The sequence below is a fragment of the Bos indicus x Bos taurus genome, chromosome 29 (genome assembly GCF_003369695.1).
Source record: "Bos indicus x Bos taurus breed Angus x Brahman F1 hybrid chromosome 29, Bos_hybrid_MaternalHap_v2.0, whole genome shotgun sequence".
NCBI classification, from domain to species: domain Eukaryota; kingdom Metazoa; phylum Chordata; class Mammalia; order Artiodactyla; family Bovidae; genus Bos; species Bos indicus x Bos taurus.
Genome location: NC_040104.1, coordinates 49,221,144 through 49,242,311, shown reverse-complemented (window position 1 = coordinate 49,242,311; position 21,168 = coordinate 49,221,144). Strand labels below are relative to the sequence as shown.

Here is a 21,168-nt window from a genome sequence, read left to right as displayed (position 1 = left end):
GGGTCCTGAGGACGGGGCTCCCTGTTTCCCGATGTAACTTTTATATCTAAGAGAACCTGTGTTCTCCTAACACATGCTCTTACTGCTATTAGAAAAAAGTTCCTTCCAGAAAGAGCTCCTCTAAGAGTGGCCAATCGATCTTAAGCTTGATCCTATTTGTAGCTGCCTTACCGTGTGTGTGTATGTGTGTGTGCGTGCGTGTTTGGTGTGGGGGAGGTGGAAATAATTTTTTTCTGTCCTCAGACTTGTCATCTAAGTTACAAACTTATAGCAGCTATTAGGAATTAATTCCACAGTCTGTTTTGTTTCCTTGAAAAACGTCCACTCCTGGGAGGAAAGTGGTTAAAGATCGCCTACCCCTTGCTGTAAATGAACTTATCAGACCCTCTCTAACAGGCAGAATGGGGGAGGAGCAGCTGAAAGACTGGTGTCTGAGTAGAGTTCTTGGGGACCAAAGGGAGCCTGAAAGGAGAAAGTGTGAAGATAATCCAAGATGGACTTTGCTCACTTTTTCACTCTCTTGAAGATCATTCATCCGAAATACCTAGACCTCCTTCTGGCACCTACCAAAATGACTGAGTCCCCGACCAAGGCGTCTTCACTTATGACAGCACTGTACACATCCTGGCTGAACTCGGGAGGGTTGTCATTCACATCCGTGAGGTTGATGCCGACAGTGGTCACAGCGCTGAGGGCAGGTGTCCCGCCATCTTTCGCTTCCACCACGAGGTAAAACTTTCTGCATAATTCATAGTCCAGGGCCTCAGATACAGAAATACCCCCTTTGAAGAAAAATGGGGAGTTTTAGATTTAATCAGGAAAAAAAGAAACACTCTGGTCAGCAGCTCCACAATCATGGTAATATCTGTGACATCGTCTCCAGCCAAGACTGAGATATTCAGGAATTTGTTTATTTAATGCCTGCTGAAAGCATCCCAAAGTCTGATTAACGCTGTCATTTAAAACACAGCTACCCATCAGACACAACACTGAAGAAATCGAGTCTTTGTTTATTTCTGCAACAGTGTCAGAACCCCTCAAGCAGCTGGAAATCTCTGGCATTATTCACCCTTATGGGAAGAGGGGCAGGAGCAAGCGGCCCCCAGAAATGTCTCCCCAGGATTCCTCCAGAAGACCAGGCAGACTGAGACTGAGCCAAGATGCATCAATGTGATTCTATGACCTCAACCCTCATCAGTTAGTGTATGTGTGTGTGTGCTAAGTCACTTCTGTCGTGTCCGATTCTGTACGACACTATGGACTGTAACCCACCAGGCTCCTCTGTCCATGGGATTTTCCAGGAAAGAATACTGGAGTGGGTTGCCATTTCCTCCTCCAGGGGATCTTCCCCACCCAGGGATTGAACCCCCGTCTCTATATCTCCTGCATTCACAGACAGGTTCTTTACCAGTAGCACCACCTGGGAAGGACCAGTTAGTATATACTTGTGAACTTCACCTAAGTCTTAAATTGAATTACCCACTAAGGTGCCTTATCTACTCACAATGTGCTTATCTAAAACTTTTAGGTCACAAAGAGGACAAAGAAAGTTAAGGATACTGTAACATGCTGGAGAAGGAAACACTTGGGAATCTGTAACCAAAAGAAGTGTGAGTTTAGTGTCCACAACTACAGAGGAGAGCTAACACTCATGAAAGTGAAAGTGAAAGTCGCTTAGTCTTGTCAGACTCTTTGCGACCCCATGGTCCATACAGTCCATGGAATTCTCCAGGCCAGAATACTGGAGTAGGTAGCCTTTCCCTTCTCCAGGGGATCATCCCAACCCAGGTCTCCTGCATTGCAGGCAGATTCTTTACCAGCAGAGCCACAGGGGAAGCCCAAGAATACTGGAGTGGGTAGCCTATCCCTTCTCCAGTTGATCTTCCCTACCCAGTAATTGAACTGGGGTTTCCTGCACTGCAGGCGGATTCTTTACCAACTGAGTTATCAGGGAAGCCCAACACTCATGGTACAGTTATTTAAGCAGATAAAAAAGGTGAAAGCAGCTAGCTGGGTGGCACCCTCACAATGGGCTCCCTGAGTTCTCTTTCCCATCCATCCTAGTCCTTTCTGGTGGGCAACCTAGTCCTGAGCTCCGCAGTTGGTAGTTGATCACTGTGCCGTTTGCAGGGAAGTTCTCAAGGGCATTTCCCTGGTGACTCAGATGGTAAAGAACCCGCCTGCAGTGCGGGAGACCCGGGTTCAACCCCTGGGTAGGGAAGATCCCCTGGAGAAGGGAACGGCTACCCTCTCCGGTATTCTCGCCTGGAGAATCCCATGGACAGAGGAGCTTGGGGGGCTACAGTCCATGGGGTCGCAGTTGGACACGGCTGAACAACTAACACTTTCACCTGGAAAAGAGTCACTGACATCAAGGTGAGTACATTTCGTTCGTTCTCTTTCCAGACAGGCAGCGTCTCTAGCGGCTAAGGCTGCCTCTACCTAAGGTGAGAAGCAGAAGTCATACTGATAACAAGGGCCTCTTTCTTGCCATAATTAAGTTTTCTTAGCAATTACCACTTCTAGCGCTTTATTTTACATCCCAGTCTCGTAATCCAGAGTCATATTTAAACAGTACTTAACCACTTCCTCATGGTATTCATATACAATGGTCATAACTAGACAAGCTAAGGCTAACACATATTTAAATGAGGAAAACTCCCACACATTTTAATTTGAAGTAATGACCTTAATAAGCAGGGTTACTGCTGGGAGAAGCAGCTACTGCAATCCTTTCATTAGTTTTCACCCTCCCATTCTAAGGGTGGGGACTATATCTTCTCCAATTTTTTCACCCTCACGGCATAGCTGTGTTACGTAGAGGTTAGAGAATGTATCCCAGAGTCAGGAAGATCTGAATTCAAATTCTGGATTCCCCACTCCCATCCCCACTTACTCTCACTGGAGGAATTATTTAACCTCCCTGAAGCTGATTTTCTCATATGGAAAAAGAGGGAGATAACTAGCAGGAATCGGTAAACAACAGGAGTCTGGCATATTTGCCATATTAGATGACAGTGCTAATTATGATAGTTTCTTGTTCATAGTTACTGGATTATCCAACAGAAAATGGATCTTCTTTACCCTCTGGCTCAAGAAGCACATATTCCTTGAGTTACAAGGGGATTATGTCCAATGGCCAGAAGGTGTCAGAGACTCATTTTTCTTATCTGTGAATAAGGGACTGCCTTGCTCATTCATGGGGGGGAGGTAAACAAATGAAAATGGCCAGAAAGAGTGAAGGGGATGGAGCCAAAGCAAAAAGAATACCCAGCTGTGGATGTGACTGGGGATAGGAGCAAGGTCCGATGCTGTAAAGAGCAATATTGCATAGGAACCTGGAATGTCAGGTCCATGAATCAAGGCAAACTGGAAGTGGTCAAACAAGACATGTTAAGAGTGAAAGTTGACATTCTAGAAATCAGCAAACTAAAATGGACTGGAATGGGTGAATTTAACTCAGATGACCATTATCTCTACTACTGTGGGCAGGAATCCCTCAGAAGAAATGGAGTAGCCATCATGGTCAACAAAAGAGTCTGAAATGCAGTACTTGGATGCAATCTCAAAAACGACAGAATGATCTCTGTTCGTTTCCAAGGCAAACCATTCAATAGCACAGTAATCCAAGACTATGCCCCAACCAGTAACGCTGAAGAAGCTGAAGTTGAACGGTTTTATGAAGACCTACAAGACCTTTGAGAACTAACACCCAAAAAAGATGTCCTTTTCATTATAGGGGACTTGAATGCAAAAGTAGGAAGTCAAGAAACACCTGGAGTAACAGGCAAATTTGGCCTTGGAATACGGAATGAAGCAGGGCAAAAACTAATAGAGTTTTGTCAAGAAAATGCACTGGTCATAACAAACACCCTCTTCCAACAACACAAGAGAAGACTCTATACATGGACATCACCAGATGGTCAACACTGAAATCAGACTGATTATATTCTTTGCAGCCAAAAATGGAGAAGCTCTATACAGTCAGCAGAAACAAGACCAGGAGCTGACTGTGGCTCAGACCATGAACTCCTTATTGCCAAATTCAGACTTAAAATGAAGAAAGTAGGGAAAATCACTAGATCATTCAGGTATGACCTAAATCAAATCCCTTATGATTATACAGTGGAAGTGAGAAATAGATTTAAGGGCCTAGATCTGATAGATAGAGTGCCTGATGAACTATGGAATGAGGTTTGTGACATTGTACAGGAGACAGGGATCAAGACCATGCCCATGGAAAAGAAATGCAAAAAAGCAAAATGGCTGTCTGGGGAGGCCTTACAAATAGCTGTGAAAAGAAGAGAAGCGAAAAGCAAAGGAGAAAAGGAAAGATATAAACATCTGAATGCAGAGTTCCAAAGAATAGCAAGAAGAGATAAGAAAGCCTTCCTCAGTGATCAATGCAAAGAAATAGAGGAAAACAACAGAATGGGAAATACTAGAGATCTCTTCAAGAAATTAGAGATACCAAGGGAACATTTCATGCAAAGATGGGCTCGATAAAGGACAGAAATGGTATGGACCTAACAGAAGCAGAAGATATTAAGAAGAGGTGGCAAGAATACACAGAAAAACTGTACAAAAAAGATCTTCACAACCCAGATAATCACAATGGTGTGATCACTGACCTAGAGCCAGACATCCTGGAACGTGATGTCAAGTGGGCCTTAGAAAGCATCACTATGAACAAAGCTAGTGGAGGTGATGGAATTCCAGTTGAGCTCTTTCAAATCGTGAAAGATGATGCTGTGAAAGTGCTGCACTCAATATGCCAGCAAATTTGGAAAACTCAGCAGTGGCCACAGGACTGGAAAAGGGCAGTTTTCATTCCAATCCCAAAGAAAGGCAATGCCAAAGAATGTACAAACTACCACACAATTGCATTCATCTCACACGCTAGGAAAGTAATGCTCAAAATTCTCCAAGCCAGGCTTCAGCAATATGTGAACCGTGAACTTCCTGATGTTCAAGCTGGTTTTAGAAAAGGCAGAGGAACCAGAGATCAAATTGCCAACATCTGCTGGATCATGGAAAAAGCAAGAGAGTTCCAGAAAAACATCTATTTCTGCTTTATTGACTATGCCAAAGCCTTTGTGTGGATCACAATAAACTGTGGAAAATTCTGAAAGAGATGAGAATACCAGACCACCTGACCTGCCTCTTGAGAAATCTGTATACAGGTCAGAAAGCAACAGTTAGAACTGGACATGGAACAACAGATTGGTTCCAAATAGGAAAAGGAGTACGTCAGGGCTGTATATTGTCACCCTGCTTATTTAACTTCTATTCAGAGTACATCATGAGAAATGCCGGGCTGGAAGAAGCACAAGCTGGAATCAAGATTGCTGGGAGAAATATCAATAACCTCAGATATGCAGATGACACCACCCTTATGGCAGAAAGTGAAGAGGAACTCAAAAGCCTCTTGATGAAAGTGAAAGAGGAGAATGAAAAAGTTGGCTTAAAGATCAACATTCAGAAAATGAAGATCATGGCATCCGGTCCCATCACTTTATGGGAAATAGATGGGGAAACAGTGGAAACAGTGTCAGACTTTATTTTTCTGGGCTCCAAAATCACTGCAGATGGTGACTGCAGCCATGAAATTAAAAGACGCTTACTCCTTGGAAGGAAAGTTATGACCAACCTGGATAGCATATTGAAAAGCAGAGACATTACTTTGCCAACAAAGGTTCATCTAGTCAAGGCTATGGTTTTTCCTGTGATCATGTATGGATGTGAGAGTTGGACTGTGAAGAAAGCTGAGTGCCAAAGAATTGATGCTTTTGAACTGTGGTGCTGGAGAAGACTCTTGAGAGTCTCTTGGACTGCAAGGAGATCCAACAAGTCCATTCTGAAGGAGATCAGCCCTGGGATTTCTTTGGAAGGAATGATGCTAAAGTTGAAACTCCAGTACTTTGGCCACCTCATGCAAAGAGTTAACTCATTGGAAAAGACTCTAATGCTGTGAGGGATTGGGGGCAGGAGGAGAAGGGGACGACAGAGGATGAGATGGCTGGATGGCATCACTGACTCGATGGATGTGAGTCTGGGTGAACTCCAGGAGTTGGTGATGGACAGGGAGGCCTGGTGTGCTGCGATTCATGGGGTCACAAAGAGTCGGACACGACTGAGCGACTGAACTGAACTGAACTGAACTGATGAAAGAGCTTGGAGAACATTGATATAAACACTATGAAAATAAAAGGATGAGCATGTTTACTTTTCAAAGATCAGGCAAATTTTTTCTGAATTACCATCTTCATTTACTCAAAGTAGCCTTAATGCATATTAACTCCATCAGGAAAAGAAAGCCCTGGGGTTCTATTTTTGTTCTCTTGGTTTCTCTCTAGACATCTTTTCCCCAGGGGATGCTGCATCATACCCCAAGTTTGCAAAGGGTATGGTGAGAAATGGAAGTGCTCTGGCCAGGAGGAGTGAAAGTGAACATGTTAGTGGCTCAGTCATGTTCAGCTCTTTGCGACCCCATGGACCAGCTGCCTCCATTCGTGGGATGTTCCAGGCAAGAATACTGGAGTGGGGTGTACTCAGGGATCAAACCCGGGTCTCCTGCATTGCAGGCAGACTCCTGATTGGCTGAGCCATGAGGGAATTTCTAAGGATGCCCCCTGCCAAATTTCAGCTCCATGCTGTGGGCTCACGGGGCAAATCCTTGGCCTGTAGGTTTGCCTTAGGATTTTTCAGGTAGGAAAGCTCAGGAGGAGTAGTGTGGTTCAAGATGGGGAGATAGTATTTGCAGACGGAGCCTAAGAGTTTGATTGGGTATCTCTCTTTTCTGTTGGCTTGTTGTGTTAACTTGGGCTGTATGTCTTTCTGTGTGAAGTGCTCCTGGAGATTCGCCTCCACTTGGCCTGTCCGCACTCAGGCTGTGGGTCTCTGGTCACCTCCCAAGGCAGACATTAAAGAGTGATCAGCATGGTCACCTTGAGACCTTCTCAACTCAGCACCCAGCCAGCTGGAATGGCCACTGTGTTTGATTCTAGCCCTTGGAGAGGGAAATGGCAACCCACTCCAGTATTCTTGCCTGGAGAATCCCATGGACAGAGGAGCCTGACAGGTTCATGGGGTTGCAAAGAGTTGGATGTGACTGAGCAGCTTCACTTCATCCTTAGAACAGAGCATCACAGGGCACTCTGGAGTCTGGGTGTGGGTCCTGCCAGGAGATCTGTTGGTCCACTCAGAAGGGTGATTGATTAGAAAGGGCCAGGAGGAGAAGCAGGCTATGGCAAAGCCTTGCATGCTAAGTAGGTTGCTGTTTACCCACCTGTCTTTGGATTGATCCTAAATTTCCCCTGCTCATTTCCAGACCGGATGAGATAGGTAATCTCAGCATTTGTGCCTATATCTTTGCTGGTGGCAAAAACAGCAAGGACTTGGGTACCAGGGGAGGTGTCCTCAGGCACCGACACCAGGTAGTCCCTCCTCTCGAACACAGGGGGGTTGTCGTTGACGTCCAGGACGGTGATGCTGATGGTGGCCAGAGAGGACAGCGCCCGGCCTGGGCTTTGGTCGGTGGCCTGCACGCGAAGGGTGTAGGAGGACTGCTGCTCTCGGTCCAGTGGGCGCTCCAGGACGACGATGCCGGACGAGCTGTCCACGGAGAAGAACCCATTGGCCGAGTCGGCCAGGGAGTACACGACCTTCCTGTTGACGCCTGTGGGAGACAGAGGGTGGGCGTGAACAGGGGCGTGGCCGGACGCCCTCTGCAGAGGAGGACGGCTCTGCCAACTGTCTAAGGGGCACGCAAAGGAACACGGGAGCTGTAGCATGGTTCCTACAGCTTCGGTCCCACAGCAAGTTCAGCTTGTAAAATATATACACCCAGACCAAACGGTAAAGAAATGGAAAACACTGGCCTCGAAAATCAGAAAGAGCTGGATCTAAAGCAGAATGCCTTGCAGGCGTCACGCTGCTATAAGTCTTTAACTAATGTTTTCAAATAACTGACTAGCTGTCTTGATCATGTTAGAGACACTGACTTCAATTCTTTTGGCTATTGTGGTTTCCAGAAGTCACATTCTTTCTTACCTGCCTATGTCAAATAAGATGAAAATGATTTGGAAAGAGGAAAGAATATATAGGCTATAATTATTCAAACCCTCGACCAATTTCTTTATATATTTATAATCCCCATCTGAAACTATTCTACTGAGGATTACCACATATCTTCTGATAAACAAGCCAGGATCCTTAAAAAAAAAAAAAAGAAATGGTTGAATCTTCTTAATATATTAAAGAATCCCATGAATTTAAACTCTAAGATACCAATAAGTATAAGGGTCAAGATGTGCCACAGAAAGAGAAGTATAAATTAATGAATTAATTACTTTGACACATTTTTATCTAGAATCTATCAGACATTATTCTAGGGGCTAGAGAGTCCCATAATGGTAAGGGTCTGACATTTCATGAAGGAAAATATTACATTCTAGTGAGTGTAAATAAGACACGAACAAGAACAATGAATGTAAAATATATGGGATGTGAGGGAGGAAAAGGGAGAAAAATGAAGCCGTGAGTCGGGGGATCATGAGTGCTGGGGGAGAGGGAGCTTGGGAGCTGGAGGGAAGGGGGTGGTTATTTCAATACAGCGGTGGGAAGTTTGTACTTGAGTGAAGATGCAAAGGAGGGAAGGAGGGGGCAGCACAGACATCTGGGGAAGAGATGGCAGGTGGGGACCCCTGGGAGCAGGGGCGTTCGTGAGTCAGGCTGGTGTGACTGAGGAGATGCGGGAGTGCATTGGCGTAACCAGAGCTGAGGAGAGACACTTGGAGGTAGAGAGACACGGGAGGAGGGAGAGGTAGGAGGAGGGAGACGTGGGAGGAGGGGGATGAGGGAGGAGGGGGACGTGGAGGAGGGGGACGCGGGAGGAGGGAGACACGGGAGGAGGAGGACGTGGGAGGAGGGAGATGTGGGAGGAGAGAGAGGCAGGAGAAGGGAGACGCGGGAGGAGGGAGATGTGGGAGGAGGAAGGGGACGCAGGGGGAGGGAGACGCGGGAGGAGGAGGAGAGACGCAGGGGGAGGAGGGAGACTGGGTGAGGAGGGAGACATGGGGGGAGGAGGAAGACATGGAGGCGTAGGGAGACGTGGGAGGAGGAGGAGAGACGTGGGCGGAGGAAGGAGATGCGGGAGGAGGGAGACATGGGAGGAGGAAGGGGATGCGGCGGTAAGGAGATGCGGGAGGAAGAGAGACGTGGGAGGAGGAAGGGGACACAGGAGGAAGGAGATGCGGGGGGAGGGAGACGTGGGAGGAGGAGGGGGAGCGGGGGTAAGGAGATGCAGGAGGAGGAGGAGAGACGCGGGGGGAGGAGGGGGACGCGGGAGGAGGGAGACGTGGGAGGAGGAAGGGGACGTGGAGGGAGGGAGAAGTGGGAGGAGGAGGTGAGACGCGAGAGGAGGAGGGGAAGGCAGAGGGAGGAGGGGGAGGCGGTGGGAGGAGGGAGAGTGGGGAGGCGAGAGCAGGGCGCTGACTGCATGGGGCAGATTTCACGGGCGGTGGTCCCGGTGGTGAGGTGGGAGGCCTGGTGCCTCTGAGGAGGAGGCACGTGATGTGACTCAGCTATTCACAGGCGCTCAGGCGGCTGGTGCTAAACAGAACAGCAAGACAGGAGGCAGAAGAGACACAGGCCTCCCAGTGTCCAGAGCAGTGCTATATACAACAGTCAAGACACACAGGCAACGGAAGTCGGCATCAAGAGAGGAATGGATAAAACAGATACAGCACATATATACAATGGAATATTACTCAGCCATAAAAGGAATGAAATTGGGCCATTTGTAGGGGTGTGGATGGACCTAGAGTGAAGTGAGTCAGAAAGAGAAAAACAAATATTGGATATTAATGCATATACGTGGAATCTAGAAATATGGTACAGATGATCTCATCTGCAATAGAGAAACAGAGCTGCAAACATAGAAAACAAATGTATGGATGCTAAGGGGACAAATGGGGAGTTGGGGTGGGATAAATTGGGACTAGGATGGACATATACATGCTGTTGATGCTATGTACAAAATAGATAACTAACGGGAACCTACTGGATAGCTTGGGGAGCCCTACTTGGTGCTCTGTGGTAACCTGAATGGGAAGGAAATTCAAAAAAGAGGGGATATATGTTTATATATAGCTGATTCACTTTGCTGAAGAGTAGAAGCTATTAATATTAATTATTAAATAGGCAACATAGTGAAGCAACTATGCCCCAATAAAATGTAGAAACAAGCAAAAAGACAGGAAGTGGAGACCTGCTGGCAGTCCCTGCAGGAAGACGGGCAGTGATAAGGGCAGCTGGGACAGACGGTGGAGCTGGGGGTGCGAGGCAGTCAGGATCCAGGTGTACTCTGAACAGGCAGGAGTGAGAAGTGAGGGGCCCGAATGAATTCAGAATTCAGAGATGAGGAAAACAGACGGAGCTGGCAGGGCATGGATGTAAATGTCAGAGAAGATCCCAGAATGACTCTTGGGTTTTCGTCTGAGCCACTGAAAAGATGATGTTTTCATCAGCTACCATGAAGGGCTTCCCAGGTGGCACCAGTGATAAAGAATGCGCTTGCCAATGCAGGAGACGTGAGAGACTTGGGTTTGATCTCTGGGTTGGAAAGATTCCCCTGGAGGAGGAAATGGTAACCCACTCCAGTGTTCTTGCCTGGAGAATCCTATGGACAGAGGAGCCTGGTGGACTACAGTCTATAGGATTGCAGAGTTGGACACAACTGAAGTGACTTAGCACACACACATGCCATGAAGAGGGCTGAAGGAGGACTAAAATCTGATCAAAAGATCATGGGCCCCATTGGGATAGACTGAGTGCGAGATGGGCATTTTATATTAAAGTGGAGATTCAAGTAGAAAGTTTGTACAGGAGGCTGGAGATCAGAGGAGAGGTCCAAACTGGAGTTATATTTTGAAAGGTCATCAGCATTCAGAGAGCCAGCAGAGCCATAAATGGATGTGATCATAAGGGAATAAAAAAAAAAAAAAAAGAAATCCAATGGCCAGCAAATCTAGAGCATCCCAACAAAGAAAGGAGAGATTTCGTCAGAGCGTGGTTTCTAGTTCTATGACTCAAAGAAATGCCCTTCGTTATCAAAATGTCATTTTACCTTAATATATACTAAAGCTAAAACATACAAACCAGGAAATATCCATTAACAACCAACAAATCAGTGAATGATGATTGGATCAACTTTTGGTTCTGAAGATTGATTATACTATTTTTATCCTAGGATTTCAGCACTTCAAAATGGTTTATTATAAGCCTCCAAGTCTCTAGGAGTTATAGTTTATAAGCAAAATAGAACAAATTCATGGGTGGAAAAGCATCATGTTGTCCTAAATGCTCTTAATGAAGACAGTATGACAGCTACCTGAAAATGTCTTTTGTGAATCACAGATCCTTAGAATATAAGCTCTTAGAGGGAGGACCTACATATGTGCTGTTTTCTCTTATAGCATCTCACCATGGGGACAAGCCTTTGGCATTAATAAGAGGTAAACATTTTATTCCCTCAGTGTACAATTTCCCTTAAGCCAAAATTCCCAGCAAACCAATAAAATCATGTATCTGGAGGGAATGACATAAACTGCATTATGTGGCTTTAACCAAAAGGTCAACATTGAGAGTCTGCTCTTGGTTCCATTCCAGAGAGCCCATTTTTCCCAAAGTTTCATCATTTACTTTTATTTCTCTTTCAAAACCATCACCCTGTGATATATAAACACCAACCTCTGATTTTATTGGTGCTGGGATTAAAAACAAGAAGTCATTCCTATTTCCTTGCTGCCCCTTGAAATAAGGCCCCAAAGCAAAGCTTTAGGGATGCTTTCTGGCTATTTTTAGAAGTGGCTGCAAGACTAAATTATCCATCATACACTCCTGGGGTGAATACATGGAGGACTGCAGAGGTGATCAAGCTTGTACCTGAAAAAGAATAACCCTGCCTGGGTGTCTGAGTGATTGTATGTCCTAGAAGCTGCCCTGACCGATCTGATGGCCTTGGGACAACTCTCAAAGGGCACAAAGATGCATTCATGGAAACACACCGGCGATTGACATAAATATACCACTTCCTTCCTTGTTAGTTGCTTAGTTGTGTCCGACTTTGTGCAAACCCGTGGACTGTAGCCTGCCACGCTCCACTGTCCAGGGGATTTTCCAGGGAAGAATACTGGAATGGGGTGTCATTCTCTTCTCCAGGGGATCTTTCTGACCCAGGGATAGAACCCAAGTCTACTGAATTGCAGGTAGATTCTTGACTGTCTGAGCCACCAGGGAAGACCAAGAATACTGGAGGGGGTTGCCATTTCTTTCTCCAGGGTATCTTCCCCTAGGAATCAAACCTGGGTTTCCTGCATTATAGGTAGATTCTTTACCAACTGAGCCACAAGGGAAGCCCAAATATACCACATGGGTTTTCAAATCACATATTCCCTGGGAATTTGACTCCCCGCCAGCATATGGAACACCACTATCCCCAACAATAAGGCGTGGCAGGATATTCACGCAGGACCTTTCGTCTGAACACTGGCCGACAAGATCACCCCCTTCAGAGACGCACAAGCTGAGGGCTGGGCGATCCGCCCGCTGCCGCAAGCATTTTTAGGTAAACATGAGGGACAAAGTCCTCTTTCCAGGAGATCTGCTTCTGAATAAGCTTCCTCTTCAGGCTTGAAGACCACGCAGGAAGAAAGCAATTTCTGACTGTTCTGAAAGCCAGCCTGCTCTGACCGGCTGAGCTGGGAGAGGCAGGGGCTGGGTTGGTGCCCTGGCGCTCTCTGTGGCAGCAAGACCCGAAGGCAAGGTGCTTCTCATGGCTGCCTGTGTGTCCTTCACTGGGACCGAGAGCTGAAATCTAAAAATATTCCTGTGTTCCCAGCCTGCAGATTTCTCGCCCAGCCTTCGGCTCTGCAAAGACACCCATGCAGGACAGCCGTGTTCTCTGAGCATCCAGCCCTGTGGTGGAAGCCCTGCGTTTACAAGGCTGACATCAATCAGCGACGCAAAGACCACGGCTCCCCTTTGGGCAGGTTCTGTTAATTTAAAACTTGGTGACAGGGTTTTTCTGCTTTAGCACAGCAGAAAACCATCCCCTGTCCCACACGTTGCTGACCCCAAGTCCCCGCCCCCCATACACTGTTTCTGACGGTATCCTGGGCATGCACACCTGGAGGAGCAGGGAGAGTCATGGTTGACCTCACCTTTCTGTACCAGTCAGTCTGACATGAAAGCCGCACTAGAAAAGGTGGGGGTAGGGCACCCAAGCCACACACCTGCTCAGAGGTGTCACTTATGATCTGGTAGCTGAAGAAAAGAGCAGGATATATTTTTGGAATGTATTAAAACTCCAATTTGGACACAATTGAAACATTTCATTAGTTTCTAGCAATGAAGTCAGATGCATAAATACCACCGTGCAGGCAATAATTTTGGTGGAGCCCTTGGGTCTCTGCTGTATTACTATGTGATAGGGGTGGTCTTTGTTAAATGAACGCATGTCCTGTCCCTAAAATGGAAACTTTCTATCCAAGGGTGTTTGATAAATGCCATCCTTCAAATCTCGATCCTTCCCTACGTACCTGGCAGAAAATCTGAACCCGAGCAGAAGACTCGCTTGCTAATTGGCCTCATGCTCTCACTGAATGTCATGACATGTTATATTAAGGTAAAACATTAACCCATCGTTTTGCCTCTATGTTTTTCAGTATGTAATTCTCTTCTCCAATTTGCACCTAATTTAATGAGGATGGAGCTATTTAGCTTCTCAAGATGCTGAAATGCCAGACTACCAAGTATGATTTTCATTGCATGTGAAGTGTCTGCACGTTAACTGTAGCAAATGGAGCAGGCAGGCCTTCAGAGGATTAAAATCAAGTAAAAAGAGAATGACTAAAATCCCAATCTGTTCGAGGAAGCAATAGGTAGTGGCATTTTGTGGAGTGGGCTGGGAGGAAAGAAATAGCACATACAAGTTCCCAGGAGGGAAGGCTGTGAAATCCTGGGGTCGGGGGCAGTTTCCAAGGGCTTCTATATTCACTTCTTTTAAAGGTTTCTAAGTGGAAGTTAGGTTCCTCTCATTTGGGCCAAATGGAAATAGATTATTTGGATGGGGGGCATGGATTGTATGGAGAAGGAAATGGCAACCCACTCCAGTATTCTTGCCTGGAAAATTCCATGGACACAGGAACCTGGCAGGCTGCATGCAGTCCATGGGGTCACAAAAGAGTTGTATATGACTTAGTGACTAAACGGTAAACAAACGGACTGCATATAAACGTCAAAGTTTAAAATGAGAGCAATGTGGTCCAGTGCTGAAAGACAGAAGACCTTGCTTGTAACCCAAGTAGACTTGTGTAGCTTAACCTTGTTGGGTCTCAGGTGTCTTCATTTTTAAAATGATAGAACCTAGGTCCACTGAGATCTAAAATGATCTTCCAGCACTATTTTTTATTTGCAAATTAAATTAATTGGTGTTGGTTTCATTTCTGTTTTCAAAGGGCTCATCCTCTCCTCCAACTGGCCATTAAATCGCTGGACCGCGGCATCCCTGGGCAGAGTTAGCAAAGGAAAAGTCCACATTAAACCTGATGATGACGAGCTACTGGAATCTTCTGGATGGGATGAAAACTAAACACAGCAGATTCATGCCATTTAGTTACGTGTTGAGAGTTCACACGTATACTTTACAGCAAGGCTTTTACATCTCAGCAAGAAATAACGTTCACTGCCAGGATCATCTGCAAGGATCTCACCTAGTGTCAGAATAACTCGGCTTGATAGTTGAGATTGTTAAAGGTGTTAGAGTCAGCACCAAAACCAAATGGCCAGAGCAGTCAACACAGCAAGATTGCTGAGATTTTTTTAATCTGGTCTTTAAAAGAACATTGTCTCCTCTCCTTGAGAGAGCAAGCTCCCTGAGCTTCACAAACCTACATGAGCGCTGCTCTCACTTTGGGGTCTCACGTGGCAGGGCGCTGACCCTATCAGGGCAGGGCCTTCTCTGTGACATTCACCTTCCACCCTCAGCAGCTGCACAGGATCTGGTCTGTCCGCGGCACACAGAAAATGTGGACTGTACTAAATTGCTATAAACTGGCTTTTATAAACAGACATGAATTTATACAGAATAGATATCTGGGGGAAGATAATTTGAAATAATCTCAGCAATCAGACTCTAGTAACATTTTGCATTTTGGTTCTAATCACTTATTTTTATATCAGCTTGATATATAGACATGTCATAATTTATATACAATAATAGGAATGCATTTGTCTGACCAACATACACCTTCATGGAACCAGCGTCCTCAGAGCATTTCAATTGCCCCCTAATGTTCCTTCATGTCCCGTGGCTGTCTGCCCCCAAATTCCATGACCTAGGCAAGCTAATAACTTGTTTTTGAACCAACACTTTCTCCTGCCTGCATGACTGCCTATTCATCAGTGCTTGAAATCCCACAAGTACATTTAGATTTCAGTCTTTATGACCCAGGCTTGGTGATTAAGGCACATTCTTATTTAAGCTATAAGGATTATCTTTCGAAGAAAAATGCTAAACAAAGCTTTGGTTCTTGAATATGTCATTACATTCCTTTGCGACAGCCTTATCCTTAAAATATAGCACTTTTGAGAGGCACAAGAGTTCTGTCTGTCTCACTGGAGACCCTGGTTATGACCCTCCCATTTAATAAGGATTTGTCAAGAGCCACTTGTTTGACTATCACGGGCACCTTGTTGAGAGAAGTAGAGCCCAGAAGACACCTCCTTAACTCTAGGAGCTTAGCAACTTGACAAGGAATTACTCATACTATTAACTATGTATTTAAGTAATACCTAAACTATTTGCTTAGGGTTAGAATGCCGAGTTCTTTTGATTCTACCTCTGAGAGCTGTCCTGTTTGTGGCCGGGGCTTAGAGTCAGATAAGGCTCCACCCTCTCTCACCTACCTGGCTGCAAGAGACTTCTAATTGCAAACTCAGACTCCATCCTCTCCTGACTAAACCTAACCAGAGTTAAGCTCCTAAAACTCTGGGTCCAGTCCTGCCCCAGCTGCTCAAGGTTGTCACTGCCTTATCACTTCTTTCAGCAAGAAGTAAAAATGGGGCACTTCCCTAGTGGTCCAGTGGTTAAGATTCCACGCTCCCAGTGCAGGGGTCCTAGGCTCCACCCTTGGTCAGGGAACGAGGTTCCACAAGCCATGCCACAACTAAGAGTTTGTGTGCCTCAGCTGATTTCGCATGCTGCAACTAAAATCCAGAGTGCCACAAAGGAAGACGGAAGGCCCTGCGTGCTGCAACCTGAGACCCGGGACAGCCGAGTAAATACAAACGGATCATTAAAAAAATGAATAAATAAAAGATCGAGAATGGCTTTCCAGTCCTTTGCAGTCTGGTCGCAACTCACACTCTCCATGTCATTCCCAGCTCCAGTGCCACAGGGGACGGTCTGTTCGAGTCTCTCCTGAGGACACACGCGCACTCACTACTGCAGTTTTCTGCTCACGCTCTCACTTCTACTCAGATCACCGTCTTCCCCTCCTTGTCAAAATCCTGCATGTTCTTTGCAGGTTCTGGGACAGCCTCCTTAATTTCCCTTCTTTCTGCTTCCTTAACATCATTTTCACATTCTCAGTAGCTATATTTATGTCCTCTCTCCCACTAGATTAACATATCATTGAGGCAGAGGGACTGGGTCTTTTTCTTCCTTTACATTTTATTTTTTCCCCAGTTTTATTGAGATATAATTGACATACAGCCTGTATAAGTTTAAGGTATAAAACATAATGATTTGACTTAACATAAATCATGAAATAATTACCACAGTAGGTTTAGTGAACATCCATCATCTCATATAGATGTAAAATTTTTTAAAAAGAAAAAAAATATTTTCTTTGTGATGAGAACTCACATAAGATTTACTTTTAACAGATTTTATATAAGACGTGGCATTGCATGCCTGCTCAGTTGTGCCCAACTCTTTGCAACACTTTGGACTATGGCCCGCTACACTCCTCTGTCCATGGGACTCTTCAGGCAAGAATATTGGAGTGGGTAGTCATTCCCAACTCCAGATTTTCCGACCCAGAGATTGAACCCATGTCTCCTGCATTGCAGATGGATTCTTTACCTGCTAAGCCATCAGGGAAGCCCATATATTACATGCAGTGATGTTAATTATATATGTCATGTACGTTATATCCTTAGTACTTAATCTTCTTATAACTGGGAGCTTCTATCTTTCCACTGCCTTCATCAATGTTTCGCACGTCCACCCACGACCAAAGGACTGTATCTTATCTTTGTACCCTGGTATTGAACCCAGGGCCTGGGACATAATAGGAGAGAATGAATGCTGAACTGCAGAGGCAGCAGCCAAGGGACCACAGCAATGCATGATGAGCCTGCTAACATGACAAAGGCAGGGGTGGTGGCATACTGCTCTTGCACGTCCACCACAAACGCACGTGCCAAAGAACTGAAGGCCTCACAGAAGCGCCACGTGGAGAAGTCAGGGATGGTTAATACTAAAAACGAACATAAAATACTCATAGATATATACAAGGTTGCTGCTAAATGGATATCTGCATTTGTGAAAACTAAACAAAACTGGTAACTACTCAATTTTCCAAGAATAAAAACTGGTTGAGTAAATTATATACATTCAGCTACTGAAAAAAGTGAGTTAGAAAACAGTACTGAGTTTAGGAGCACGTGTGTAAAGGAAAGGGCAAAAGAGACTTTTATCAAAGTGGCAATAGTGATTAGAATTCACTTATTTTTTCTTTCTGCCTATCCTTCCAGACTTTACACAGTGGTCACAGACCATGCTTGCAATAAGTAAAAGAACTACTATAAAACTCATGTACATAGAAAACAGTTCTTAATATCAGTCTTAGAGAGTAGCCACATTTTCACATTATTTTCAAACCTGTTTAATCCTCAACATACACATTATGTGAAATAATTGTAGAAAAAGATGCCCATCTGTTCTATAAGATTCTTTTCCTGATGTTTCCATTCCTCACTTTAGCTTTTATAGAAAAAAAGATTTTTTGGTCAAGGTTCTCATTATAAAGTTATTTCAAGGGATACATTTTTAAAACCATTTTTTACGCTTAATTAAGCAGTTGAATAAAATTGCTTGCCTAAAATTCTTCTCTCATTTGTGGGAGGCAAATAAAATTCCATCACAGTGAAGGAACTCAAGCTGACCATTCTTTTCTGTCTTTAAAATATGCCTTCAGATGATAGGAAATAAAACAGAAAGTTGCCATGAGGAGGTCCATGGAATTGCAATTACTTCTGAAGTCAGAAATGACTTTTAAATAGACTCTCTAATTAGGTCTGTTTTAAGTGCCTTTTAGAAGTTTTTCATTGGGTGATAACTAATCCTGGCACATTCCCACAGGCAAAATACCAACTCTGGGGGTCAGTAGTCCCTTTTTACTGTCGTTTTGAATAATCAAAAAAAAAAAAAAAAAAAAAGACAGAAGGCAGCACCAGATGCAGAATCAGGGAAATCCTGACTGTACCATAAACCTCTTGGGAACTTGTCACTTGGGCTGGCACTGGCTTTGCTGGGCAAGACTGGCACACCATTTGAGGTCTTGGAACATAAAAATGCGGGCACCCTTGTTTAACAAATGCTAACAAACAAGCTTATTTATGAAACAGAAACAGGCTCACAGACATTGAAAACAAACATGGTTATCAAAGGGAGAATGAGGGGGAAGGATGAACAGGGAGTTTGGGATTAACAGATGTACACACTATATGAATAGAGAAGCAACAAGGGCCTACTGTTCTTACAGCACAGGAAACTGTATTCAATATCTCCTAATAACCAATAATGGAAAAGAATCTGAAAAAGAATATATATATACACATACATATGTATATCTATCTATCTGTCTCTCTCTATATATATGCATGTGTGCTCAGCCGTGTCCAACTCTTTCAGACCATATGAACTGTAGCCCGCCAGGCTCCTCTGTCCATGGGATTTCCCAGGCAAGAATACTGGAGTGGGTTGCCCTTTCCTACTCCAGGAGATCTACCTGACCCAGGGACTGAAACCACATCACCTGCATTAGGAGGTGGATTCTTTACTACTGAGCCACCTGGGAAGCCCATACACACTCACACACACACACACACACACACACACACACACACACACACACGGCAATATCTTTGTATATATCTCTGAGTCACTTTTTTGTACACACCTGAAACTAACGTGATATTGTAAATCAACTATACTTCAATTGCAAATAATCTCAAGGCATCAAGGCAGCCAGAGCAGAGCATTAAACCAACATGGGGCCTTTCTAAGCAGGAGGCCCTGCACAGTTGCAAAAGTTGCACACTGATAAAGCTGGCCTCATTCTGAGACTGCTTTCCATGGTCTCTCAAAAACTGCAGCTCATTAGGCTAAACTCAAGCATCTATGCATCTATGGTTTTGTAGTTTGCTAACTGGGATAGCCAATAAATAAATAAAATTAACTCATCAACCAAGTACTCAAAAGTCCATCCTTGCTGGGGCACAGAACTTCTAAACTGAACTATTAAAACTGTTTCCTGAGTGAGTCACTGACTATGACCATTTATCCGTTCAATAAATATTCACAGGACTTTCCTGTAAGGTAGGCAATGGGGATATGAAGCAGACTGGATCACAGCATCTCAACCCTCAAACATCTCCTATTTCTAAAGAAACAAACATGCATATACTCAAACATCTCCTATTTCTAAAGAAACAAACATGCATATAGTAGATTGTTGGAGAGGGGTGGCCAAGGAAAGTTTCCCAGAGAAGGAAACAATTGAATTGATCCATGAAGGAAATTCAGGTGTTGAAAGGAGTACCAAAGTGGGAAATTGCCAAGAACAAAGGGCATTTTGGGTGTGTGAACATACGTGAAGTTAAGAAAGATGTAATAGCAAGCAGGGCACTCAGAGAAGGGTTAGGGATCAGTATTTCAAAATTCTAACTTTAGAATGGCAGGTTTTGAAGCTTTTTGTTTTTGGAGCCACTAGGAAATTACCAGGGCTGCTATTAATAATTATAGCTAGAGTAAATAAAAATCTGGGCACAAGTTAATGGATATATCAGCAAAAAGAGAAGAAGGAAGATTGGAAGGAGTGAACTGGAGTGAGTGTGCAGGCGGGAAGCACTATGTAATATAGGGGAAGTTATTTCAAAAGCTCCTCACAGACGATGGACAACATAATTGCACCTGTCTAGGAGGCTTCACAAGGTGAAATGATACCACATATCCTGAGGCAAAGCTGATAAGCACACCCCACTGAGCTTCAGTATATCCTGCAGAGGCACCAAGCCAAAGCTGGGGTCCTCAGATTCTGCATAAATTACTCAGAGGCAGATAAAAATTCCCCCTGACACTATAGTACTCCCTTGGTCCTGTCTTGTGTGCTGCTGCGTGTTGGAGCACGGCTGACCCAGACAGCTCAGAAGCCAGTCCCCGGCGTGTGGTGTCTATGGATGAGGCAGTGTGTGGACGGGGGAGCTCGCAGGAATGAATCACTGAGATCAGTTCTTAGAAGTCAGAATTCCCTGCCTGTGCCTGCTGCTGGAACACTTCACTAAGATCTTCTGTCTGAAAGGAATGTGGTGTTTCATTTGATAAGGACTGTTTTGACTCCCTGCTTGGGAGATGTTAAAGAGTAATAATAACAGCTTGTATGTGTCCAGTGCAAAGACTCCTAAACCAGGGAAGACATCCCAGTCAACTCCAGAAAAAAATGCACGCCTAGCCCCATCCCAGACTTTCCCGAACAGACTCTGGAGATGCAGCCCTGCCTGTTTGTTTATTTTTAAAGGCTCACACGGGGATTCTGATACGGATCCAGAGCTGACAGCCAGTTTGTCTTGCTTTTATGCATTATTTTATCTCTGCTGCTGGATCCTGGATTTGGGACGGGGTGGTCCCTAAGGCCCTCATCAACTGAAAGCATCCTATTTTCTTGGGCACATCACACTGTTCTCCTGTGTGACTGGCCAAAATGTTTGTTGGGGTTTTTCTATAACATCTTATGGAAAAGCCTGAATGGGCTTTTTGACCAACCCAATATTGTCTCCGATGGAACTGGAGAGGGGAATTTCCAGCCTCTGAGATTCAAG

General features: G+C 44.9%; 1 protein-coding gene across 1 annotated transcript in view; it reads right to left on the bottom strand.

The window, feature by feature from the left end:
• The window catches only part of FAT3 (FAT atypical cadherin 3), an 801,278-nt gene that overhangs the window by 71,763 nt on the left and 708,347 nt on the right, over positions 1–21,168 (bottom strand). The window contains 2 exon segments of the mRNA XM_027532628.1: positions 568–782; positions 7,289–7,678. Of these exon segments, the coding sequence (XP_027388429.1) occupies positions 568–782; positions 7,289–7,678 (605 nt within the window).